General features: G+C 34.3%; 1 protein-coding gene across 10 annotated transcripts in view; it reads left to right on the top strand.

The window, feature by feature from the left end:
- Positions 1-27,661, top strand: part of NFAT5 (nuclear factor of activated T cells 5) — a 117,237-nt gene that overhangs the window by 56,291 nt on the left and 33,285 nt on the right. For 5 of the 10 annotated variants that reach the window (XM_059667599.1, XM_059667598.1, XM_059667597.1 and 2 more), the window contains 4 exons: positions 11,540-12,098; positions 18,537-18,729; positions 20,532-20,722; positions 23,609-23,781. In XM_059667599.1, coding sequence (XP_059523582.1) covers positions 11,540-12,098; positions 18,537-18,729; positions 20,532-20,722; positions 23,609-23,781 — 1,116 coding nt within the window. Of the gene's footprint in view, positions 1-3,893; positions 5,104-11,027; positions 11,090-11,539; positions 12,099-14,214; positions 14,334-18,536; positions 18,730-20,531; positions 20,723-23,608; positions 23,782-27,661 lie in introns of those variants that run through there. The other 5 variants (XM_059667601.1, XM_059667602.1, XM_059667603.1 and 2 more) reach the window with 3 other exon arrangements.

Genomic DNA, 27,661 nt, shown 5'->3' with positions numbered 1-27,661 from the left:
TTGTTATTTTCATAAAGTTATTATTTTACTTTTAATAATTATATATATGTACTCTTTTTACAAGTAATTTATTCTCAGTGCACTAATAGTTTGTAGCAGTTTTAAAACATGTGTAGGTATATACACTCATAAATCATGTACAATACAAATCTCTGTTGAATATTTCCACCAGTTGGATCACTGGAGATGTTTAGCATTTTAATTTAAATTAATAACTTAAATGGAGTGATCCATATAATAAACTTTCCTGTTAAGAGAGATTTATTACATGGTGCTTTGAATTCTATGATACAGCAATTAATAAATCTCAAATACCTAACAGATATTTTCTATACTGAAAGAACTTAATTGAGTGCTATTTACACTGTAGGAGAACATGCTAAAGAACTAAATTAATGTTCGTAATCAAAGAACAGCTATGCTTTAATTCATTTCAGACATCTTAATCACCTAAATTAAAATTTTAGGAATTTCTAAAGTATCCATAACAGCAAAGCTGTACAAAATTGAGGTGGAAAAAAATATAAGTTGTCATTTTTTACTTCTACTGTGTGATAGGAATTATATCATGCAACTTGCATATTAATCATATCTCAATCTTTCCAAGCACCTGCTCTTCTTATTGGGTTCTAACTTCTTTTCTCTTTGCCATTGTTCTTTAGAGAATTTAACATTGTGTTCTCTAACTTCAATTAAGGAAACACAAGATCCTGGAAGGCAGTGTGTAGGATATTGAGTTGAAAAAACTATACCCCTTCTCTGCAAGTTTCAGGATCTACAAAATGGGAATATGCTTTCTAGAAGAGTATTAATTTTTAATAGAAGTGATTCACCACAACAGGATTATATAGCCTTTTGAATTTATTATAATTTAGATTTTCTTGAATTAACTTAATTTGAGGAGTAAATTACCCTGTGATTTCTCTCCTGGGTTAATAGGTTAGCATATTTCAGAATTTTGGCCATTTATGTAGTATACTATTCCTAAAATTACATCCAAAGCCTATTGACAAGAAAGGTAATCCACCTATGTAACCTATGTATTGATGTTGTGAGCTAAAATCTTAGTTATTCCATATGGCCATTTCTACTTTTTCTAGAAAACTGAACCATTTCCAGAAGAAAGTCAGATCCTAGTTACAAACATGTTGAAACTAGGTTTAAAAATTCTGTCTTTTTACTAAAATTACATAGTAAATCTAAGTACATACGTTTATATGTATGGAAATATCTATGTATGTGTAAATTTATGCTAACATCTGACTTATTAGGATGAAAAGCATAAGCAAACTTAAGTCATAACAGTTAATTGAGAAACAACTACCGATTCAGGAGACTATCCATATTATAAATTTTAATTAACAAAAAGTACATTTTCCCTTTTTATTCTCAATTTTTAGCAATAACTTATAAAAATTGAGATTTATTCAGTCTCAGAATAAGCACATTTTTATACTACCTGAGTCTATTTTAAAACTGTTCACAGATTCTCAACTATTCAGAGGCAAGTGCATATATAAAATTGACACAATCTCTTATTTTTATGTGTTTTATACAATTTTACATTATTAATGAACAGAAGTGGGCTTATCTTTTATATCACAAATAATATTGATAATATCAGTAGAAAAAGTATTGTAATAACTTGGCGATTTTCAACTTTTTTCATCTCGTTGCAGACATAAACTAATTACTAAAATTCTGCGGCACACCAAAAATATATCTTTGCCAATCTGACAAAACATAAGTATAATTTTCATTGATTTGTAGAGAAATAATAACATTAATAGTAATTACCTACCCTTTTTTGCTCCAAAGTGACTTTTTAAAATATCAGGTGCCTATACTTGTGTATAAGGATTTCTGGTACCAAGAATTAACCAATCAGACACAGCCTTATTATGCAACATGACCAGTAAAATGCAACTCTATTATATGACCTATATATTTATGGTTGAAGACAAGACATTAATGGCTATTGTTGTGTTGGCTGTTGTCTTTTTTTTTTTTTTTTTTTTTTTTTGCAATCTAAGGGAAAAGAGGTCAGTGCCTGACTAAATAGAAATCACATGTTTTAAAAATTCTTAGGGCACACCTGTTGAAAATCACTGCCATAACTAATTGTTTTGTAATAATTAGTTGTATAAATAATACTAATAAAGTTGTATAAATAACACCCCAGCTGGGATAGGAGTGAAAGGAATATATTAGGATAGGAAACAACAAAAAGTTTTTGTGACTTTTTTTCTCTTAAAATAAAATCATGCATAGTAAAATTGTTAGCATTTGTTAAATATGAACAGAGGGTACATTGGTGTTTAGTTTTAAATATTTCATAATTTAAAAAAACACCTGGTTTGATTAAGGTATTACATGTGTCCTTGTCAGAAAATAAAAAAATTAAAAAACAAACAAACAAAAAAACACCTGGTGGCAGTTGATTAACATAGTCAAAATGGCCAGTGCTCTTTAAAAGTAACAAAGGTGTGGCATACCTAAAGTAGATACATGATGACTTTTTCCCCCATAAGCCAAGTATATTTTCATTGGCAGTGTTCTTTAGCCCACTGACGTAAAATTCATTCTTCCCCTATCACTCCTTCATAACAAGGTATTGTCAATGAAATTAAATCAGAAAATGAGTGAGAAAGCACCACAACATGTCTGATCCATATGGCCACATTCTAGATTGAAAAAATAACAACACATACCCACATATTATAGTTTTAGTTTTATTTGTGTTTTGAACATATGAAATAAAATTAGTGTGGGCAAAGATCTTATTTTTATAATACTAGAGGCCCGGTTCACGAAATTCATTCACGAGTAGGTCCCAAGACCTGGCTAGTGGTCAGGGCTGATCGGGGCCTTTCAGCTGCCGGCCAGGGCCTCCCTTTCCCAGTTGCTGGCTGCTGGCCAGGGCCTTCCTTCATTCTGCGCCACCCCCTGGTAGTCAGCGCACGTCACAGCGAGCGATCGGTCTCCCTGTCAAACTCCCGTGGGGACAATTTGCATTTTAGGCTTTTATATGTAGAAGGTTTTCTTTAACCTTATTTTGCTTCTTTCTTTCCATTCTCACCCAGTCTGTTTTTTTACTTTATTTTGGAGTTTTGCATATCAGTCAAGATATAGCCACACACATGGACATGGGATTTATTTTCTGACTTATTCTTTTACATTGACACTCTCTCAATGGGAACCTTTGTATGTAAAAGGAACATTGATAGAGGATGAGTCATAAAGAAAACAGTTCCCAAAAAGATGATTCTGTAAAGTTGACTAAGAGTCCTTCCTAGAATTCTTTTCCCACTTTTTTTAATCAAATAATAAATTTGATCAGTTATCAAAACTTCTGGTAGAGCATTTTATGACATCTGTTTTTTTGCCTACACAATTTATTTTGTCGACAATTGGATCTAATTCACACTGTAATCTAGACTCAGTTGTAAAACCTGATTGGTTAATAAAATTAGAAGATTTTAGTAATATAAATACTGTTTTCTTTTCCCTTTTTGGTCACCTAAAAAAAGAAATGTAAACACATTGAACTAGTGTTGGCAGGAATACCTTTATTATTTATAAACTTTTAAAATGCACTATATGATAAAACATTAAAATGATCTTCAAATAGTATCTCTCAGAACTTTACCAGTTTTTATTTGTTTAATGTAGTGATAATCTTTGTTTTGTCTTAAAATAACAATACCTTCCAAGTGGTACAAAGTTGTTCCTTTTTTTAAACTTGTACTTCTTAAGGTCTTTGACAATGTAATAAATTTAGTTATTAGCTAGAATAATTATTTATATAACTTGTATAAATATTGTGATTTATTCAGTTTCTGATTAAATAAGCACATTCATATTACCTGCCTCTATGGAATAGCATTCTAAAACTGTTCAGAGATTCTTAATCATTCTGTTCAAAGATTCTTAATCATTCTTTTGTTTTTTAGTAATTTGAGGTAGAGGATTCTTTCTAGGCTTTAGTCTTTTCACCCAATGTTAACCAGTGATGTTACTTAAATCACTAGATGATAGAAAACATCTTTCTGTCCCAGTAGGAGGGGATTTAATTCTATAATGTGTACCTAATATATATTTTACATTGTGCTTAGCTACTTTGACAAAAGATATATTTAAAACATTGCTCTAAATGTCAGGACACTTAAAATATTTGTAAGCATTTTTCAGGAAAATGTCTTTAATAAATATTCTGTGAATATATTAATGATACTGACAAAAATAATTATTTTAGGAGAATTCAGGTTAAAAATGGGAGAGTATTTACCAGTATTATGTCATATTAGAACTGACTGGCAATTTGATGGACTGGGGAAGAAAAAAATGATCTCCAATAAATCAGTAACAAACTTTTCACCTTCAGCAATAGTGCTAATTATTTTTTAAAATAGAGTTTCCAGATTCAGACATGTGATGAACAGAAGCATATCTAATTTAAAAGTGTAAATTGGTAACCTTTTTGAGGAGGAATGAGAAAGTATGTGGAAGTTGACCTGTGGGATGAAAAGATTCTTTTGCTGCTAAAATATAAATACTTACTGTTTGAGTGTATCCTCTAACACTCTTTAAGGGAATTTGGGTGAAGGTACAGAGTAAAAATACCTATGAGGGAACATTCTGGCTTATGGATTAGATTGCATTAGTAAATAGGAGAACAATTTGGTGAATATGAGTAAACAAAAATTCTGGGTAAGAAATTTCACCATTTGCATTTATTTGGATGTGAAAAAATTAATGTTTTTAAACATTTGTTTTAAAACATTGGTTATTGTAGCATGTAAGCTTATGTTGGGTGGAAAAAGTACAAATGGGAAATTGAAATGTTTTAAACATATAAATTAAATAATCGATCCTAAAATTTTTGGTTTTGTTTTTTTGGGGGGTTTTTGGTAAAGTAATCTGGATTGCTTATTTTATATGCTGGGATGCTAGTTGTTTTTTCTATTAATACACTTAACTTGCATTCTAGCTTCGCCATTCAGAGACAGGCATCGTGTGGTGGGTTGTGTGACAGTGTCTGTCAATAGTGAAGACAAATAGTGCCAGAGACACTTAACCCATCCAATCTCACCCAGGGTATAGGTCGGTTTTCAGACTTACTCATAAGTCTGTCTTTCTTTCTTTCTTCCTTTCTTCCTTCCTTCCTTTCTTTTTTTTTTGTTTGTTGTTTTTTTTTCTTCTAAATAGTGGATTGATACTGATTGAAACGAAAATATTTGGTAAAGTTTTAAACTTTACATTAATACTATAAGGAAAAGAAGAAAAGTAGAAAACGAAGGTTGGCATGTAAGGTGTTGACAAAGCAGGTTTGCAGCCACTTTGTGTGTCCTAGATTTTTCAATTCTTGGCAACATGAATGTTGGCCTTATATTTTTTCCTCTCAATATCTTCTTTTTTGATGTGAAAATATATCCTTGTTATCTGGTGACTTTCATCAAACAAGATAGATTTTAAATCTGAAGGTACTGTTACCAATAAGAAAAATGAAATACTTAAAAACAATAACTAAGGTTGAACAGTAAATGTTTTAGACCAGAAATTGTTTGTAAACATCCTGTGTTGTTTTTTATGATTATTTTCTGAGCAGTCAATAGTTTGCTCCTCCTCTGTTCCACTATTGGTTCACTTAACACACTTGTAAATTTTATGGCTTTTGGTTTAATGGCTTTCTTAAGAAACTCGACTGATTTTTGCACTAATTTTGAAAAGCTATTAAAATATATGTGCTTATTTAAATGCTAGGGAACACATTTTTATCTTGGGAGCTTAGTTAAATGTAAATTCTTTCATATATTTTAAATCTGTAAAATATATTTGTTTCTTCTGAGGATTTTAAAGAATGTTTCTAATTTCAAAGCTTTCTAGAAAAAGTTTAGTTCCATATAACATATCATTTATTTTTTATGATATTTTAAGCATTGAAATATGGTAATTAAAATAATTTCTAGTTCAACAAATCTAGAACCAGTAGTTCTTAATTTTAAAATATTGTTTAAAATTAATAAGCACCCTGTCAGTCACTGATGACTGACACTATACTTTCCGTCCCGAAGACAAAACAGGGTGGGCTCTTAGCATGTTAGGTAAGGAGTATATAAAATCTATGTGGGTTTCTATATGGGGTACTATTTAAAAATCCATTATCATCCTTGTAATCAAATTAATAGTGCTTGCAATCATCTGGGTTATCCATGCAGATATTATCTACCACTCTTTTTATCCCAATTACTTTGAATATTCATAGTAAACCTTAATTATTCCATCTTCTTAAAAGAAGCCATATATTCAACTTAAGTTGACCATCATTACTGGCATTTTACCTAGTAATTGGCTAATCAATAATATAATTATTAAAACATGATAGCTGTGATGCTTTCCTTCATTTATAAATTTTATAGTTAATCTATTCTTTTGAGATTATACATTTACATTAGTAAATTGTAGATATAGTATATTGGTTTTCCCTTTAATTTGCTGTGCTGTCTGTGGTCACAGGTAATACTGTGGAAAAATAAAATTCTTCTGGGTTCAAAGATAACTTTTTCATAAAAGAAAAATATGAATAAATATTTATTTACACATTAAGTGAAAGAATAAGTTTAAGAAAAAATTTAAGGAAAACTTTCATCTTTATGAAGGATTGGTAAGGGATTTAAAGAACAAATAAAAGTATAAAGTTATAAATCAGAATTACATTATAACTACTCTGCTCATTGAAAAATAAAAGCAGTTACTAAAACGTTTTTATGTTGGAGTTTTTGTATTTTAAAATGTAGCAATTAAACAGTCTCTATATTTCTAATGGATAAAAATAGAGACTCAAAACCAAAAAAAAAAAAGTGAGGAAAAGTAGTTAGCATATTTTGTTTATAAAAACTTGTAAATGAAAAAGAATATATAGATGAGGATTGCATTAGCATTTTTATTCTATAGAATGTCAATTAAGTTGTTTCTTGATATCTATAATAATAAAAGCATAGTATGCTAATTAGACCAGATGGCCGAACAGAACAACCGTCTAGATGACCTTCTGGACAACCTTCCGGACAAAGCCGTTGCCACGGCTGTGAGGGCCGAGCCACTTGCACAAATTTTTAGCATTGGGCCTCTAGTATATATATATTATTTAATGTATTTTTTTAAAATATATTTTATTGATTTTTTACAGAGAGGAAGGGAGAGAGATAGAGAGTTAGAAACATCGATGAGAGAGAAACATCGATCAGCTGCCTCCTGCACATCCCCCACTGGGGACATGCCCGCAACCCAGGTACATGCCCCTGACCAGAATCGAACCTGGGACCCTTCAGTCCGCAGGCCGACGCTCTATCCACTGAGCCAAACCGGTTTCGGCTTTTTAATGTATTTTTATTGATTTTAGAGAGAGAGGAAGGGAGAGGGGAGTTTTAGAAACATCCATCGGCTGCCTCCTGAATGCCCCATACTGGGGATTGAGCCCACAACCCCAGACATGTGCTCTGACTGGGAATCCAACTGGTGACCTTTTGGTGCATGGGACAACACTCAGCCACTGAGCCACATCAGCCAGGGCTGTTTCTTAATGCTATGGCTGTTTCTTAATGCTATGGTGACCTTAAGTTACATTTATAATATTTCCAGGAATGTTTTTTAGTGCTTTTCTGGGGATGCTGAGAAATGACAAACTAGAGTTTAGAAATCTAGTATGTTCTTGATATTGCCGAAACCGGTTTGGCTCAGTGGATAGAGCGTCGGCCTGTGGACTGAAAGGTCCCGGGTTCGATTCCGGTTAAGGGCATGTACCTGGGTTGCGGGCACTTCCCCAGTGGGGGATGTGCAGGAGGCAGCTGGTCGATGTTTCTCTCTCATCGATGTTTCTGACTCTCTATCTCTCTCCCTTCCTCTCTGTAAAAAATCAATAAAATATATTAAAAAATAAATAAAAAAATAAAAAAAAATAGTATGTTCTTGATATTATTTTTAGCATTTATTTGTAATAGATAATATTAAGGATTTTTATTCTTAATAAATTTATAGGTTAGTACACAAGTAGGTAATTTAGCTAATGTATAGTTTCAAGAAAGAAAGTTATTAGAGCACTCTTTATAGAAATAGCAAGTAGTTACCTCTGAACTCTTAAGTTTCTTCTAAACCAGTGGTTCTCAACCTTGGCTGCACATTAGAATCACCTGGGAATCTTTCTAAAATCCTGATTTCTGGGCCTCATCCTCTGGAAATTCTGTTTCTTTGTTACTAATGTTGTGGCCTCACCCCATAACAAAGAAACAAGTTCCGGAGGATGAGGCCCAGAAATCAGGATTTTAAAAAGATTCCCAGGTGATTCTAATGTGAAACCAAGGTTGAGAACCACTGTTCTAAACCTTTCCCACTATCAGATAATGCAATTATAGCAATATATATAGTCTAAGTAGTTTTAGTTAGTAAATCTTCTTTTAAATAAACCTGATGTGTCTATTGTGAACATATTGGTACATTTATTTGCCAATTTAACTTTACTATAACTCAGCACCCATATCAAATATTAGCTTCCCATAAATTAATTTAATAACAAATAACATGCAAGACACTATGTTAGGTACTGGGAGAGTCTAAGATAAATATATTGCCCATGCTCTCAAAGGGCTCATAGCTCTTATACTCCACCATCTAACTTGGCATTATTAATGCACTTTGGTGATGTCTTGCTAACCAGAATATAATATCTTTATGTGAAAGATTTTATACACCACTATAATCATCATCAGAGCAACAGTGATAATATGATAAAGAGTTTTATAGTTTTATTTGTTATAGTCTTAAAATGAGTAGAATTTTTATAATTTAGGGTCAAACTGAGGTAGGCTTTAAAAAGTAATGCTATCTATTTTTAAATTAAAGAATGCTTACTACTGTCTCCTGACAGAATTTATGTTTTCAGTTTTATATTTTTGTGCTAATGAATTTTTTTATTTAATAAACTATTTCCAGGAAACTGCAGGTAAAATAAAAAAAAAATTGTGCATTAGGTGTCTAAGAAAAATGTGTGGAATATTTTAATTTATTGAGAGTATGAAATCACAGTTTGGCATACCTGTCCCGGAACAGACATTTATGTATGATTATATAAATTTGGTTTTATAACCATGTTTGTTTTGATAAGATTTGCAAGATAAATTCATATAGCATACCAAAGAGCAATGGTGGGTTATATCTTGCAGATTAAACTTGCTTTTGAGTTCATAATTGTTTTTCACCTGTACTTTCCATCTGTCAAGGACAGGGATCCCTGCGATGGTCATATTCTGCATTCTTGTGTGCCTGGTACTTAGATTCAAAAAGTGTGGGTTGGGGAAAGCTCCTTATAGAAAGACAGATTCACAGCATTCACGCTGCATGCTTTATGTGATCCACTGCAAATATTGCATGCTGTGTACTTGTATTTCTCTGAAAATGAAGAACATAGGCTCATACACACATAAAAATTTAGTTTCATTTTTGCCAATAGTTGGAACAGATAGAGGAATGTTAGACATAATTCCTTTTCTATTTTTTCTAAAATGAATTCTGTTGTATTTTTCAAAAAAACTTCTTATTTAAACCCAAAGTGGCTACAAATCAGCTCCTAAACTGTCACTGACATTAGCATCTAGATTTTGTAGTTTTTACATATCTTTTAAAATATTTATTTACTAAGAAAAGATTGCATTAATGCATGATACAAAATTGATAAATTTTTCTTTAAATTGGAATGCAGTTTAAAATGACTGAATTTTCCAATTTCAGCTACTGAATTTGACAAGGATACAAACTGGAAAATGGAACTGGTATCATCTAATTGCTTTAAGTTTTTTGATTTATGGTAGTTGGGAATAATCTCCGTGTGGCATTATGTAGATCACATTGTTAATGTTAATATTTATTACTATGCTGTTTAACCTTTAAAGTAATGAATATTATGACTGAATTCAGCTCTTTCGAATGATTTAAGTGTTTTTGTACATGTTTTCATTTTAAAAATAGATCTTTGGCAGGTGGCTTTTGATTATCTAAACATTGGCATTCTTACATTTCACTTGTTATATTATAATTGATATGAATGTTACAATTCCAATAACTGCATATCACAATTTTAAGTTTCATCATTCCATTTTAAAATAGTGGCATACGTGGCTATCGATAAAAATTAACTTTACATTTAAACATATCTTTAATTGTCTGCCATGTTACCTATTTTTATTGTGTATACAATTATAAACCTTCCCACATATTATACGAGATGAAATGGTATTTGAAAGATTTTAGGACTGACAAGATCCAACCCTAATATTATTAGTGTGCCTCTGAGGTTATGCTATTAAGGATTTTAAGTAGTATTATTTTCCAATGAGCTCTTCTGCCAGTTGCCACATATTTTGAAAAGATCTACTTAAATCTTTTTTGCTAAGCATAATAGATAAATGGTCTTATTAAAAAAAACCTTTTTTATAGGAACCAATTCTGGTGATCTCCAGAGATTTTTCTTGCTTAATTCTTTGTTGTTAGATTCTGGCCAATAAAATTTGCTATTACTCAGAGTATATTAGGAAATTCCTTTAATGGTTTAAATCAAGTGGGCCCTTAAAGAGAGAGGAAATGGATAGTGGTAACCAGTTGCTGAGTGTAATCAAGTACTTTATATAAGAAATCCATCCAATAATCTGTCCTTGCTCTGCTTTTCATTCTGCCATTTAAGACGGATTTATTTATTTTAGAGATTATGGTTTTGAACTACCACTTCCAACTTTTTAAGACCCTCCCCAGTGGTTAACTTACTTATCTCCTACAACCTGGCATGTTCCAAATCAAACCTTTTTCAGTTTTATTCTTCTAGATTATAGTGACAATAATCATAGTGACAGAGTGACGGTACCAGTTCCATTTTGCCTCCAATTGATTAAATATTTTTCTCTTTATTTTTTATTTTATAATTGATATCTGGAATAATCAGCAGCTCTTTTCTCATTTATTTTCTCATATTTTTATTCCAGGATTTGCCTCTGAAGCAGGGAGTGTCTGCATTAAAAATGACCTGTAGTTCTCTGCTTCATAGGTTAGAGACTTATTTTAATATTTTGTGGCTAAGCACAGTCCCACTTTTCAAATTCTATAATAAATTATTTAATTGGCATTGAATGTGGACCACAAGCATATATTTTATATTGGGGTTTTCTTTATTATTTTAAATGATTAAAATTCAACCGAACATCCAGCTGAGGCAATAAAAGCTTTATTCTTGCTTTACAGCTTAAAACATTAAATTAGATTTTTTTGAAAAATCAATTTAGCACAAGTAAAATAATTCTATTTGGGCATTTTTTAAAAAAATGCATTTCTTAGGCCTTCTATTACTTGAAACATTGATATTCTAAAACTTAACCAAATTCCAACTATTCATTTTGGGGAAAAACAATCAGTTCACAAATCACATTTTCAATGGGACTGCTAGCCAGCATAGGTGAAAACATGTATAGTGTATTTACTCTTAAATTGTACACTGCAGATGCTTCTTCAGCTCCCTCCTCTTCCTCCATGGGCGGTGCTTGCAGCTCCTTTACCACCTCTTCCAGCCCTACCATTTATTCTACCTCAGTCACCGACAGCAAGGCTATGCAAGTGGAGAGCTGCTCCTCAGCCTTGGGGGTAAGTAACAGAGGGGTAAGTGAAAAGCAGTTAACCAGTAACACAGTCCAGCAGCATCCATCAACACCGAAGAGGCACACAGTCTTGTACATCTCACCACCACCTGAGGACTTGCTGGATAACAGTCGGATGTCCTGCCAGGATGAGGGGTGTGGATTGGAATCTGAGCAGAGCTGCAGTATGTGGATGGAGGATTCCCCCTCCAACTTCAGTAACATGAGCACCAGTTCCTACAATGATAATACTGAGGTACCTCGTAAATCACGAAAACGAAATCCAAAGCAGAGGCCGGGGGTCAAACGACGAGATTGTGAAGAATCTAATATGGATATATTTGATGCCGACAGTGCCAAAGCACCTCATTATGTGCTTTCTCAGCTTACCACGGACAACAAAGGCAACTCAAAAGCAGGAAATGGGTTGGTATTCACATTTTTTTTTAAGTTCTATCACCATTATACAAAACAACAACAACAAAATCATTCCCCACTTTTCTTAATTGCTTAACTCAACTATGCATCTGAAGCAAAGATAATAATTTTTATCATTGAAATACCTGAAAATTTTAAGTTAAAATTACCAAGTTTCACTAGAGAAAAAATAAAATATCAAAAGATTTTAGCAATAGTTATCTTATTATGGATGTGATTAAGTAGTATAAAATAAAACAATGTTTTGAAATAACTTAAATTTCAAATACATTTATATTTTAAAAGGATTTAAGGATATTTTTACTCATACAAATAACTAGCATGTAATGGCTCTAGCTGAAACAACTCAAAACATTCACAAAGGACTTGTTTTTCTTTTCACATTGTCTCTCCATATGATTCAATCTGTTTCCATTTTTGTGAGGGTTTTAGACTTTATGTTTCTTTTATTTCGTAAAAATAAGAAAAAACTGATTGATGGCATGATTTTCATCATTTAGATTTATGTATTTATTTTAAGCTTTTTTGTATACAGTGTGCTGATTTGGGATTTTTAATTTAACTTATTCCATCACATTTATCCCCTCTGTGCCCTCTTCCACATCCACAATGCTGCCCACACCCCACCACCACAATCACAGTGTTGTCTATATCCATGAGTTCTCTCTTTTTCTCTTTTTTGCTCAATCTCTCCCCCCACTTCCCGCGCAACATCCCCCTCCCACTAGATCTATCTGGAATTTAATGAACAAATTGAACTACCAAGCAAAATAGAGACAGACTCATACATCGAGAGCAGGCAGACAGCTCTGATTTGGGATTTTTAAAAAATACATCATGAAATTTTTTTCTATGATTCTGGTTTATGTATTTGAAGGATGATAGAATGGAATCATAGTACATGTTTGAGTTTACATTGATTTCTGTCAGTTCACAACACACTCTAAATATATTTCTGTAACTATATTACAGAATATTCACTGCTATATAGTACAGAATACTGACTTATTTTTAACTTTTAAATTCCTTTAGTACTTTTATTGTAATATTTAATTGCTAGACTTTTTCATTAGAGTTTCCTATAGTGTGTTCAACATAGTTTGATAAAAATTAACACATTGGATTTTGAGAGATGTTTTTTGGGGAAGCAGGGTATGGTCCTTTAGTTGCTCCAGGATCTATAATTTCAGATTGTCACAAAAGTGATGGAGAAGCTTTTGATTGAGTTACTACTTGATGACATCATTGATATCTTTTAAGTTAAAAATCTAATTGAGTAGTATCAGAGTATTATTAATGTATATTAAACTTGTCCTTAAATATTCTCTCAGTATATTTTGAAAGTAATACTTACCATTTAAGCAATAATTATTCTCTGCTACTTGCTTCTCTACTCTTTATTTAAAACTTTTTGGTATGATGCAGTTAAGTGAAAAATGCACTTTAACTGTTTTTTATTTTTAGAAAGTCCAGATTAGGAAATTATTTAAAAGAAAACAAGTATACCCTTTCTTAAAATGTTGCCACTAGCAGATTCAAGAATTCTAGAACATATTTGTAGAACTATTACCTATGTAATAATGTTCTGAAAACATAGCACAGAACTAAAAGGCTCATGTACATCTATCATTAAATACAGATATGTGTTTATTTGGGTTTCAGTGGAGAGAGTTTTTTTTTAAGTTCCAGAAGAGAGATTTTTATTTTTATTTATTATAAATAAATGTTAAAGTTTCAAATGAAAACAAAAAAATTTTTGACTTGAAAGTTAGTCAACACACTTGGTTTGTAGTTGCTATTAAAGAGATAACTTAGAACAAGCATGTCAAACTCAAAGGCTAACATGGGCCAAATAAACAAGGTTTAAGTTTACGTGGGCTGCAAAAGAATAAAAGCTTCAGTTTTCATAGAAATGTAGGTTTATTTTGATAGAGACATGCTGAATACAAAGGGCTGAAATAAATGAGTAATCGTTAACATAAAATAATAGAACATTTTAATAAAAATTAATATTTTTTCTTGAATATTAACTTACCAGACACTGAATAATGCACAAATTAATAAGCATAACGCAAATAAACCTATTTTTCTTGTTCTCCAAAAGCGAAATGTTTCCTGTTGCATACACCAAACAAGTCAGTCCAAGACTAATGATGTGGCCATCGGCTGCTAAAATATTAGCTGCTAGTATTACTGGAGAGAAATGGTGCACCTGCGCATAAGGTGCGTAAGGGAAATGAATGCAACACGATTATAGTAATCAGTCATTAGCGAACATTGTAGTTCATTATTAATAATTATGTATAACAGGTTATTGTAAAAATTAAATTATGAAATTTTTATTAAAACGTTTCTTACATACCATTATATTGAATGGGCCGCAAAAATATTCATTGTGGGCCACATGTGGCCTGAGGGCCACGAGTTTGACATGCTTGACTTAGAACATCCTTTAAGCTGCTAGAAGGGATACTGCCCCATTCATAAGTTGCTTATTAAAGCGAATTAGAACTTGTAAAAATAAAAAATAAACATGAAAGATATCTTGAGCTATATTTTTTCTGCTTCTGCTTTTGTATGACAGATATATCTTAGAAATTATTTGAGGTTACTCAGGGAAAGTATAACAACATTTGTCAAGACAAAATCATGAAATAATTAATGAAACAGAAACTCATCAAGCAGGAGAAGAAATGTCCAGCTTCTTAGGTAGTGAAAAATATTTAACTCTGGCATATGGAAATGATGGCAGAAGTTTAAATTTTGAATTATTAAGAACTATATCAAGAAAAGGAAAAAACCATATGTAAATATAGAGAAAATTAGGCCTTTGAGGACAATTATTCTTCAAAAGAAAAATGTTAGGAACATGAAACATACTTAGAAATGTTTTGAGAGATAGGTATAAAGCCTTAAATCTAATATTCCATAAACTTGTAATTTATGTAATGCTAAATTACAGAAAATGTACTCTCAAATATGTTCTGTACCACAGTTTATTGATCTTTAAGATGGAAATAGCATTTTTATATGATTAAAATGTTATGTAAGTTATGCCGTGGCCCGTGCTGCCAAGTGGTTAGAAATGTCAGCCTGGCCACTAAAGGGTCTCGGTTGGTTTTGATTCCTATTCACAGACACATACCTGGGTTGCAGGTTCGATCTCAGCCTGGCCCTGGTCAGGAGGCGTGTGGGAGGCAACCGATCAGTATGTCTCTCTCACATCAATGTTTCTCTCTCTCTTTCTCCCTTTTTCTCCATCCCTCTCTCCCTTCCACTCTCTGTAAAAAAATCAATGGAAAAAATATCCTCAGATGAGGATTAACCAAAAAAGAAAGGTTACATAATAGAGTTTATTAAGAAAACGAAACTATTTTAAAAAATTTTACTCGGTATTTAACGATTCCTAGCCATATCATTCTTAAATCCTTCTACTAAATTTCCTGAAACTCAGTAGCCCTATATTTCTTCTAGGTAGTCCTAGAAATTAAGATACGACGTTATCTTGATGTGAAACCTTTTTTGGGCATTTTATAATGAAAATTATTTTTGTGACATAGACAACCAGAAGACTATGTAGAACAAAGGAATTAGAATGTCATTTTAAGACTTCTGAATAGAATATGCTAAGAGAGTGGATTTTATTTTCAGATGCCATTTAGAAGTAAAATTCATTCAACCAAACTGATACTTTCTTGTTTTTTCTTAAGCCATCTTGCTTTAAAAATTAGTAATTTGAGTGACTAATAATTAGTTGATGTTTTCCATAGTTTTATGTCTAGAAATCTATATATGCATTCTATTTTTACATTTAAACCTAGAGATAGTTTTAAGGGCTTTTTAAAGTATCATTTCATAAATTGTTTAATTACATGTGCTATGTTTCTTTAAACCCTATTGGGTATACTTTGTCAACTCAACAGTCTTCATTCCAGTATGAAATATTTTGTTTTACTGAAATAGTGAAACTCATTATCAACTGTTCTCATAAATAGTAGCTTCACTAGCATAAGTGAATATAAAACCATATCTTGCCAAATTAGGTGATATGCTAAATTTTCTTTATATCAAACTAAAGTATGCCCTTTTCTATTATAAAATTAATAGATGTTATTTGAAAACTGCAGAAATAGAAGAAAATAAATAACTTATAGTCTAGTTATTCAATACAACTATTAGAATTTTGCTGTATTTCCTTTTAGTCCCTTTCAATGCATATTTGGGAGATTTTTTTATATTAGATTCAGTAAGTAAATATTTTTACTTTTAAAATGATTAAAAAACAGATTATCATTATAAAATTTTATAAGTAAGGGATTCCACATTACATTCAGAGCAAATGTTTGCATTTCAAGTCAGAACGATGAAAAGAAAAATAGGATTTATTGCCCATTGTTCCAGCTTCAACTTAGTACTTTGTTCATAGGATTTATTCTTCCAGGGCCTTTTAAATGACTTACTCAGGTAATCTTTGACTTATTATGTCAAACTTACTGGCATGCCATAGCCACTTACTATTATAAAAGCTCCTTTTTTCCTCTGCTTTCCTTTCCTTGTCTCTTTCTTCTTCCTATTTGTTTGTAAAAGTTATAAACAAACTTTTTTTTTTCAGCACCTACTCTTTAAGGAATTGTACAAGATTCAGGGAATATGAAAATGATTCAACACTACTTGTCCACAAAACTCTTCTTATCCAGTCAGTCTTATTACATCCCTTTGTATCCCTTCTTTCCTTCATTCTTCTGTCCCTTTCTTAGTCATAGTTTGTACTCTGAATGGAGCCAAGACTGGTTTTGTTATTGATAATTTGAGGCAACAACTTGGTTAGAGATGGAGGGGTAAACATTAGAGCCAGTTTACGGCTGCTTAACCACCATGGCTCCTCTATGTTTGAAGTCATAATATTCCTCCTGGGGCCTATTTGTTTTAGGAGGAAATTTTGTCCATAGTCATCTCTTGGCTTCTGTACTGTCAATGTGAGTATAAACTTAGGACTGAGAAGGTCCCATAGAAAGTATTATAGGCCCTGACTATTTTTAAAAGTGCATGGATAATTTCAACCTTTTACTTTTTAAAACGTATCTTTATTATTAAAAATATTACAAATGTCCCCCCTTTTCCCCCATTGATCCCCTTCACCTCAACCTATTTTAAAACTAACTATTGTTTTCTATTTATTTTTATGACATATTTGCAGTGCTTCAGATTAAATGTGTCTACCTGAAGTCCTAACCACCATTTGAAATATTTTTCTTTGAATCTATATTCCACATAGAAAATGAATGATAAACAAAATAAACATTAGAAACACAATAAAAAAAAATAAGTTAGCTCTGTCAGGTCTGCTCAGTGGTTAGAGCATTGGCCCTCACACCAAAAGGGGGTTTGATTCCTGGTCAACAGCACATACTTGGGTTGCAAGTTCGATCCCCAGCCCTATTAGGGGTGCATGTGGGAGGCAACCAGTCATGTGTGTCTCTCACAGCAATGTTTCTCTCCCTCCCTCTCCTTCTCCCTCCCTCTCTCCTTTTCCCTCCCTCTCTCCTTTTCCTCCCTTTCTCCCTCTTTCCTTTCCCTCCCTTCCTCCTCCTTTCCCTTTCCTCCCTCCCTCCCTTCTACTCTCTCTAAAAATCAGTGGAAAAAATATCCTCAGGTGAAGATTAACAAAAAAAATAATAAATAAAAATACATTAGATTGCTTATCAGTAAAGCCCAGATTATAAAATTTTTATGCGCTAAGAGATTTAAATAATTTTATCACAAAAAAATATGCTCTAAAAAATTATACTTCCAGGAAAGATTGTATAGAGTAAAGTTAATTTCCAATAAAAATTGAATCACTGATTTTTTTAATTTATAATTTTCTCAGTTTGATATCCTGAGAAAGCTATCCAAAAGAATATTTTACATGTACCTTCAGGTTTTCTTTAAGGCCCATTGTTTGCTTGTTTCTTTTTTGCTACCCCTACTTTTTTTTTTATTTGCTTTGCAAGTCTGATTAGAAAATAATGGTGTAGTTAAATCTCATAGCTTTATATAACACTCACATATATATGTAATTTAAAAAATTTATTTTGACTGAAGTACAATGTGAAAGGTTATAAGTGACATTAGCTATATTCTTTCCTGTTATTCCTAGTTTATTGCATTCAATCTTCTTCCTACCATATATATGCATTCTTTGTCTTGCCCTGTCCAAACTTTCTTTTATTTTTGCATCATTAATTAAATTTTATTACGAAATTTTAAAATGTACTTTACTATGGAATGTATCTTCCCCTAGGTTATATTTTATTTTGTCATTAAGATAATCAGTTGTTTTTAAAGTTACTGCCTATTCTGTTTCCTCCTTTATCTTACATGACTTTTGTAAAAAAACAACAACACTTTTTGATGCTTTTTCCACGTTGTGCTTTGACTTCTCAGAACATTGGAAAACCAAAAAGGAACTGGAGTAAAAAAAAGCCCTATGTTGAGTGGACAGTATCCTGTTAAAAGTGAGGGAAAAGAGCTGAAGATACTTATACAACCTGAGACCCAGCATAGAGCTCGGTACTTGACTGAAGGTAGCCGTGGCTCAGTCAAGGATAGAACACAGCAAGGCTTTCCTACAGTAAAGGTACTTTTTTATTTAGCAATATATGAAGAATTTTCTCGAGTTTCATTTATTTTCTTTTTAACCAGCAAAAGCTGCCTGAAATAGAAGGATAGGCTTGTTAACTATATATAATAGAATTAAAGTAAAAGTCTGACTGAACCCTAAGATAAATATTGTTACTTTGATGTCATTTGAATTTTAGTTTAAATGGAAGGAAATGATAATGTGTTCTGATAAGAAAACTATCTGGAAATCATGAATTTTCTTCCTCTTATTTTTGATATTAGTAGCAACCATAATAGATTCTCCCAAAGCTTTATATTTAAGAAGAAATTTTAAAGTGAATTCAAATAAATATTTCAGAAATTATTATGAATTTAAAAAATAAGGGTTTTGAAATGGCTAGGCTCAAATTTTAGCACCTAGGCTACCTTGTTACAAAGAATATTTCTCTTTGAAGACAAACCAAAAAAATTGGGTAGGGGATGTTTAACAAGTGTTCTAACCCCCTGCAAAATACCAAGCCGGTTGGAATATTTCCCAGTCAATGGTAGATACTTGATAAATACAGTTTGTGTAAATGTGTTAGTTGAATAATATTTAGTTGGACTGCCTTTCGTTTTATACTTGAATGAAATAATGGTAGAAACTTGGGATCAGGAAACTTATGGTCGGTTAATAGTCACATGTACAATATCATTTCTGCTCCTCTACTACTCACTACATCAAGCATGTTGTCAAACTCAAAGGCTAATATGGGCCAAATAAACAAGGTTTAAGTTTATGTGGGCTGCAAAAAAACAAAAACTTCAATTTTCATAGAAACGTAGGTTTATTTCGATAGAAACATGCTGAATACAATGGGCTGAAATAAATGAGTAATCGTTAACATAAAATAATAGGACATTTTAATAAAAAATAAAATTTTTTCTTAAACTTTAACTTACCAGACACTGAATAACTGCACAAATTAATAAGCGTAACACAAATAAACCTTTTTTGTTGTTGTTGTTCTCCAAAAGCGAAATGTTTCCTGTTGCACACACCAAACAAGTCAGTCCAAAACTAAGGACATGGCATTCGGCTGCTAAAATATTCGCTGCTGGTATTAGTGGAGAGAAATGGTGCGCCTGTGCATAAGGCGCGTAAGGGAAATGAATGCAACATGAGTATAATAATCAGTCATTAGCGAACGTTGTAGTTCGTTATTAATAATTATGTATAACAGGTTATTGTAAAAATTAAGTTACGAAATTTTTATTAAAACGGTTTTTTTAAATATTTTTATTGATTTCAGAGAGGAAAGGAGAGGGAGAGAGAGTTAGAAACATCAATGATGAGAGAGAGTCACTGATTGGCTGCCTCATGCTCACCCCACACGGGGGATGGAGCCTGCAACCCAGGCATGTGCCCTGACCGGGAATCGAACCGTCCTGACCTCCTGGTTCATAGGTCGATGCTCAACCACTGAGCCACGCCAGCGGGGCAAAACGTTTTTTACATGCCATAATATTGGCTGGGCCGCAAAAATATTCGTTGTGGGCTGCAAATTTGACACGCGTGTACTACATCAATCAATCCTCAGTCCCCTAAACTCAAAACAAGTAACAGGCAAGTGAGAAATTTAAACTTAAGATTTTCTGCAGAAACTTAGTCAACTCTCCTTTATGAAAATATTTTACCTCTCTTTTTCTTGAGGATTTAAATTATGTCTTTATTATAACCCAGTTATAAGTATAAGACTTGGTACTAAATGCTTAATTTTACAATTTGATTATTTGAAAGGCTAATTCGTGTTTATGCTCCATGTTATCTCACTCCAGCTGGAAGGCCATAATGAGCCAGTAGTGTTGCAAGTGTTTGTGGGTAATGACTCTGGTCGAGTGAAACCACATGGATTTTATCAGGCCTGCAGGGTAACTGGGCGAAATACAACTCCCTGCAAAGAAGTGGACATTGAAGGCACTACTGTTATAGAAGTTGGCCTTGATCCGAACAACAACATGACACTAGCGTAAGTACTTAGTAAAAAATTTTTTGTTCTCTTTATATATTGTAGGTAAGAACATTTTTTAGTTTCTACAAGATTTTGAGTATTTTATTAAAATGTTTATAAAAATAGATTATTAAAGAATGGTAATGGGTTAAAATCAACTCTTACTCTTTGCTAGAGAATTCCTGTCATGAAAGGCAGAGAAATAAAAGCCCGGTGGAATGCTGGCTTTTTGGAAAATAATATGCTTATTTGTTGGGATTAACAATATTAACATTAAAAATAAAAATTACAATTTGGTTTGCTTTCCTAATTTCTGTTTTCTTAATGTTTGTTTTAGAAGCTACTTAACAGAGATCATTTATAGCTCCTTGACCCATCTTTTAATTAGTTAATTAATTTTTAAAAAGAATAGTTAATTGATTTTTAAAGAGAGGATAAGGGAGAGGGAGAGAGAGAAAAAACACATCAATGTGAGACTGTAATATCAATTAGCTGCCTCCTGCAGGCTCCCTTCCGGAGATTGAGGTCACAGCACTGCATGTGCCCTTGACTGGGAATCAACACGACAACCTCCTGGTGCACAAGACTATGCCCAACCAACTGGGCCACACTGGTGAGGGCACACCTTGACCGATCTTGGTGTGCAAAAGCATATTGCTAGTCTAAATTTACCTTCTGTTCTTATTTTTCTATATTATAAAAAAAGTATGTGCTGGGACTCTAGGTATTTCATTGCCTGAAACGTATTAGAAGTGTTAGTGATTTAAATGAAAAAATGTTTCTCTTAAACCTTTTGTTAAGGACCTTGAATCCTGAAGTTGAACCATAACAGCAGCAAATATATGGAGTAGACCTATGTTGTAATTATTTGTATTGGATAGCTAAAGACTTTCTCTGGTTGGCTTTGTTTCTTTTATTTTTTTTATTTTTATTGATTTCAGAGAGGAAGGGAGAGGGAGAGATAGAAACATCAATGATGAGAGAGAATTATTGCTCGGCTGCCTCCTGCACACCTACTGCTAGGGATAAAGCCCACAACCCAGTATGTGCCCTTACCTGGAATTGAACTATGACCTCCTGGTTCATAGGTTGATGCTCAGCCTCTAAGCTACGCTGGCTGGGCTGGCTTTGTTTCATTTTGAAAGCCATTTTGCATAGGTAAGAAGTTAATTGGGGGGGGGGGGAAGGCCCTGACCGCTTTGGCTCATTGGATAGAGCATCAGCCTGGGGACTGAGGGATCCCGGGTTCGATTCCGGTCGGGGACATGTACCTTGATTGTGGGCACATCCCCAGAGGGGGGTGTGCAGGAGGCAGCTGATCGATGTTTCTCTCTTGTCAATGTTTCTGACTCTCTATCTCTCTCCCTTCCTCTCTATAAAAAATCAATAAAACATATTTTAAAAAAAAAGTTGATTGGAAAAGAAATGTTTGAAAAATATTCAGTAAAGCCTGGCTAGTGGTTTAGTGGTTGAGTGTCTACCCATGAACCAAGAGGTCACTAGATCGATTCCCTGTTTGGCAGGACACAGGCCCTGGTTTCAGGCTTTCAATCCCCAATCAGGGGTGTGCAGGAGGTGTCTGTTTGATGATGTTTCTCTCTCATTGATGTTTCTTTCTCTCTATACCTCTCACTTCCTTTCTTTCTAAAAATAACTTTTTTTAAAAGAAAGGTTAAAAATATGATATTCAGTAACTATTTTTAATATTTTAAAAATTAAAAAATAAAAGTATATAGTGGAAGAAAGGAAGGGAATAGTTTATATATATAAAAGCCTAATATGTAAATTGTCCCCTCAGGAGTTCTACTGAGAGCCAGGAGTTCGATCACTCACTATGACCTGCACTGACCACCAAGGGGCGGTGCAGAACAAAGGAAGGCCCCGGCTGGCAGCCAAAAGGCCCTGATCGCCGGCCAGGCCTAGGGAGGGGCCCCTACCTGTGCATGAATTTTGTGCACTGGGCCTCTAGTTGATTATAAAAAATAGTACCTGCCCTAGCTGGTTACCTCAGTGGATAAAGCGTTGACCTGCAGACTGAAGGGTCCCAGTTCAATTCCATTCAAGGGCACATGCCCAGGTTGCGGGCTCAATCTGCAGTGGGGCGTGCAGGAGGCGACTGATCCATGATCCTCTCATCATTGATGTCTCTCTCTCTTTCCCTCTCTCTTTCTCTCTCCCCCTTCCTCTCTGTAATCATTAAAAATATCTTAAATAGTTTCTAAACATTGTAAGTTGAGAATACAGAATAATTGAAAATAATAAATTAAAAAATCATAAAAAGCTAATACGATACCCCTTAAAAGCCAGCTTCCCAGAAATAACCACAGCTGATGCTCTATTCTTGAGCCAAACTGGCTAGGGCTAACCTCTATTTTGATACTCATCTTTCCATCCTTTCTGATAAAATTGAAATAATATTGTGCCCACTGTTCTGTAACCTGCTTTTTACTTATTAGCATTTTCCAATAACATTAAATATCCTATATCATATGTTTTTATGGCTACTTAGTGTCCCATTCTTGTTGGAATAATTACTAATATTTTAAAAAATAAACCCATTTCCTCTATATCTGAATTAACTGTCAAAAGACAGAGGCTAAATTTATTTATTTAAAAAATAACACAGCAAAAGTACCTTTTGTAAATTATTACTTATGTTCAGATTTTAAAATAGTAATTTTACTTTTTTGTTGTTTTTCTTATTACAAATAAAAAGATGACAAGATTAGGAATTAGGAATATTCATGATTTACCCTTCTATACTTTTTGAAATTAGAATCTTATATTACATATTCAGAAATTAATAATGAAGCAACTTTAAAAGAAAGAAACTTGTTTTATTAAAAATACTGTATCATATGTACAACAGAAAATATCAGTTAATGTACTTTTTTCTGTTTTTAGGGTGGACTGCGTAGGGATATTGAAATTGAGAAATGCTGATGTTGAAGCCAGAATAGGAATTGCTGGTTCCAAGAAGAAAAGCACTCGTGCCAGATTGGTTTTTCGAGTTAATATCACAAGGAAAGATGGCTCCACTTTGACACTGCAGACACCCTCTTCTCCGATTTTATGTAGTAAGTAAAAAAGTAGGAGATATTGCCAGCACACACAGTCCAGGCAGCGGGACGGGTGGATGTGGGATGGGGGGGTGGTGGGGAGGGGGAGGTGCAGAAGAAAGGAGGAGGTATTAAATATATGGAGGTGTTTTTTTTTCATTTTTATAATCTTTCAGACAGTCTAAATTTCAGATGTTTCACATACTCAAGCTTTTGATCATGCAAAATTTGAAGCATTAAAAGCTATGGTCAAATTTTCTAGACTAAAGATGGATAATTTTGAATAAAATTCAAAGGATGTGTAGCATTTTGTAGTTTTCCAATATCGTCCTATACTGATTTAAGACGTACTGTAAGTAGTTTACCAGAAGTAAATTGGAAAGCCAGAGGATTTTCCCAGCATCTTCACTGTGTGATAAATTGCTATGACCCTGTATTTTGAACATAAGAAACAGTAGGTAAAAGATACATGCACCTACCTATGTTCATTGCAGTATTATTTACAAAAGCCAGGAAATGGAATCAACCTGGGTATCCATCAGCAGATAAATGATATAAAAAAAAGATGTATTTATACACACAATTGAATATTACTCAGTTATAACAAAAAAGAAATCTTAACATTTGTAACAACATGAATGGGCCCAGAGGGCATTATGCTGAGTGAAATAAGTCAAACAGATAAACAAATATTGTACGATTTTATTTATATGTAGAATCTAACAAAAACAGAAACAAATGAACAAACAAAACAGAAACCTAGACACAGAGAATAAATGGTTGGTTGCCAGAGGGGGAAGGAGAGTACAAATAAGAGGTACAAACTTCCAATTATAAAATAAACTAGAGGCCCAGTGCACAGATATGTGTACCTGTGGGGTCCCTTGGCCTGGCCTTTGGGGATCGGGCCAAAACCAGCTCTCCGACATCCCCTGAGGGGTGCCAAATTGCAAGAGGGCACAGGCCAGGCCTGGGGACCCCACCGGTACACGGACACCGGGCCTCCAACATCCCCCGATGGGTCCAGGGTGTGGGTGAAGCAGATTTGGGGCTGACAATGCCCCAGCAGCAACCTAACACATGGCAGATTCCATGAGGAATCGGGCTCCCTCCTCTACTGGTTGAAGTGTCTGCCCCCTGATGGTCATTGCATGTCATACCTACCGAGTGAATGGTCAGACGGTCGCTTAGGCTTTTATATATATTGACTAGAGGCCCGGTGCACAAAAATTTGTGCACTCGGGGGGAGGGGGGAGTCCCTCAGCCCGGCCTGTGCCCTCTCACAGTCTGGGACCCCTCGGGAGATAACGACCTGCTGGCTTAGGCCTGCTCCCGGGTGGCAGAGGGCAGGCCCAATCCCTAGGTACAGCCCATGGTCAGGCTCAGAGCAGGACCGATTGGGGAGTTGGGGCGCTGCCCCCTGTCACATTCAAGGCAGGGTCAATGGGGAGGTTGCGGCGCCACCCCCTGTCACTCACAGAGCAGGGCCCATCAGGGGGTTGGGGAGCTCCCCCGTGTCACGCACAGAGCAGGGCCAATCAGGTGGTTGAGGAGCTCCCCCCTGTCACTCACAGAGTAGGGCCGATAGGGGAGTTGGGGCACCGCCCCCTGTCACACACAGAGCAGGGCGGATCAGGGGGTTGGGGCACCGCCACTGTCACACTCAAGGCAGAGCCAATGGGGAGGTTATGGCTCTACCCCGTCACACACAGAGCAGGGCCGATCAGGGGGTTGGGGAGCTCCCCATTATCAGGCACAGAGCAGGGCTGATCAGGGGGTTGGGGCGCCTTCCCCTGTCATGAACAGAGCAGGGCGGATAGGGAAGTTGTGGCCCCACCCCCTGTCACACACAGAGCCTCAGGGCGATCAGGGGGTTTGGGCGCTGCCCCCTGTCACACTGATCCCAGTGCCGGGAGGCCTCTCGGCTCTGCTGATCCCGGTGCTGGGAGGCATATTACCCTTTTACTATATAGGATAGAGGCCTGGTGCATGGGTGGGGCTGGCTGGTTTGCCCTGAAGGGTGTCCTGGATCAGGGTGGGGGTCCCCACTGGGGTGCCTGGCCAGTCTGGGTGAGGGGCTGAGGGCTGTTTTCAGGCTGGCGGGTGACTGAAGCTCCCAACTGCTCCTTTTTTCTTTTTTATTCTGGGCCAGCTTTTGCTCTGGCTCCAGCTCTGAGGCCTCTCCTGCTGAAAGCAGGTATCTGGTTTGTTTGGGTTCTATAATCTAAACAATGTATAACTCCAGCTCAGAGGCCGGCAAGGCAGGCGAGGAACGTTGGAGTCCTCCGTCACTGAAGCAAGCAAGCCTCATGTTCGCTTCCAGCTCCCTGGCTGCCGGCCGCCATCTTGGCTGGCAATTAATTTGCCTATCACCCTGATTAGCCAGTGGGAAGAATAGCGGCTGTACACTAATTACCATGTTTCTCTTTTATTAGATAGTATAAGTCACAGGTATGTAATATATGACACAGGGAATATATCTAATAATATAATTTTGTTCAGTGACTTATTGTGGTGGTCATGTCATAAGGTATGAAAATATCAAATCACTATGTTATATACTTGAGAATAATATAATAATTTATGTGAACTATACTAAAAGAAAAGAAACAGTAAGGTAAGCAGAACTTTATAAATATGCAGCAGTTGGAATTCTGATTACAAATTAGAGTATAGTACAGCATTGGGAAATGAAAAATGAAATTCTTACTTGGCTAAACTTGGCATTGAAAGTAAATGACATGTGTGTGTCTAAATTCAATCATGCTGTTGAATGCACCTCATCATATATTCTGATTTCCCCTTAATGAGTATTATTACAAGTAATAAATAGAAAATTTTTTCCTTTATACACACTCAAGAAGATTTTCATCAAGTGTAATTTTCTTTGGCATTTTTTCTTTGTAATTTATAACTGAATTCAAAAGAATGGATGAGACCCATTCCATTCAGTTAAATTTCCTATTGGGATGTTATGAATATTTTCACCTTGCTTCCCTTTAGGACGGTTACAGAGCCTTTGTTATTTAATTGTAGCTTAGTTTTGTCAAATTATGTATCCTTTATAAATCTTGCATTTCCTTTTAATTTTCTCAGAAATTATTGTACCCACACTTTAGCTTAGCAAACACCCTAATTTTAAAAAGAAAGTATTGAAATATCTTTTTGATCTTAAGACAGCTCAAATGGATTTCTTTTTCATTATTATGAAAAATTTGTTTTAATATTAGTATTTCCATGGGTGATTTCTGTGTAATGTTCAGTTATAACTAGGCTACTCTTAAAGATCATAGGTTCCATGTTCATTCTACCACATTCAAATAGGGACAGAGTAAATAATCTGTAGATGGTTTATTGAGTTCTAAAGCTTTTCTAATAGGGGTACTTCAATTTTGAATTTACTGTAATTCACAAGACGTCCCAACTTGAATATTATTGGGATGGAGTTCCAATACTTTGAGTCTGACCATAGCTACTCTCTGAAGGCCAGACCCAGGAGATGCTAGATAATTCAGACCATATGCTTTAGCAGGAACTGGGAGATAGTTGCCAACTTTATTTAATTGTTTGTTCCTTCTTTCATTACTTTGTTCATTTATTTCTTCATTTTTTTATTCATTCATTTGTTAAAGTATAGCTATGGTACATCCAGCTAAAGGTGGTAAAAAATATGAAAGAAATAGAAAACATGATTTTCTAAAGTTTTTTATCTGTAATTATTATTATCATTTGTTAATTATCACCATTAATAATAATATATGTCCACATTGTCAAAAAAGTATCTTCCTGGGAGGTTATGTCTGAAGTGAAAAATGAAAGCCCTAAGAAGCAGCATACAAGGGAAGGCATATATAGCTAATAATAAAAGTTACCATGTTTTGAACTCTGTGTGCGAGGG

The sequence above is a fragment of the Myotis daubentonii genome, chromosome 15 (assembly GCF_963259705.1).
Source record: "Myotis daubentonii chromosome 15, mMyoDau2.1, whole genome shotgun sequence".
NCBI lineage: Eukaryota > Metazoa > Chordata > Mammalia > Chiroptera > Vespertilionidae > Myotis > Myotis daubentonii.
Note: the sequence above shows the minus strand (reverse complement) of the source record. Positions and strands in the feature narration are given on the sequence as shown.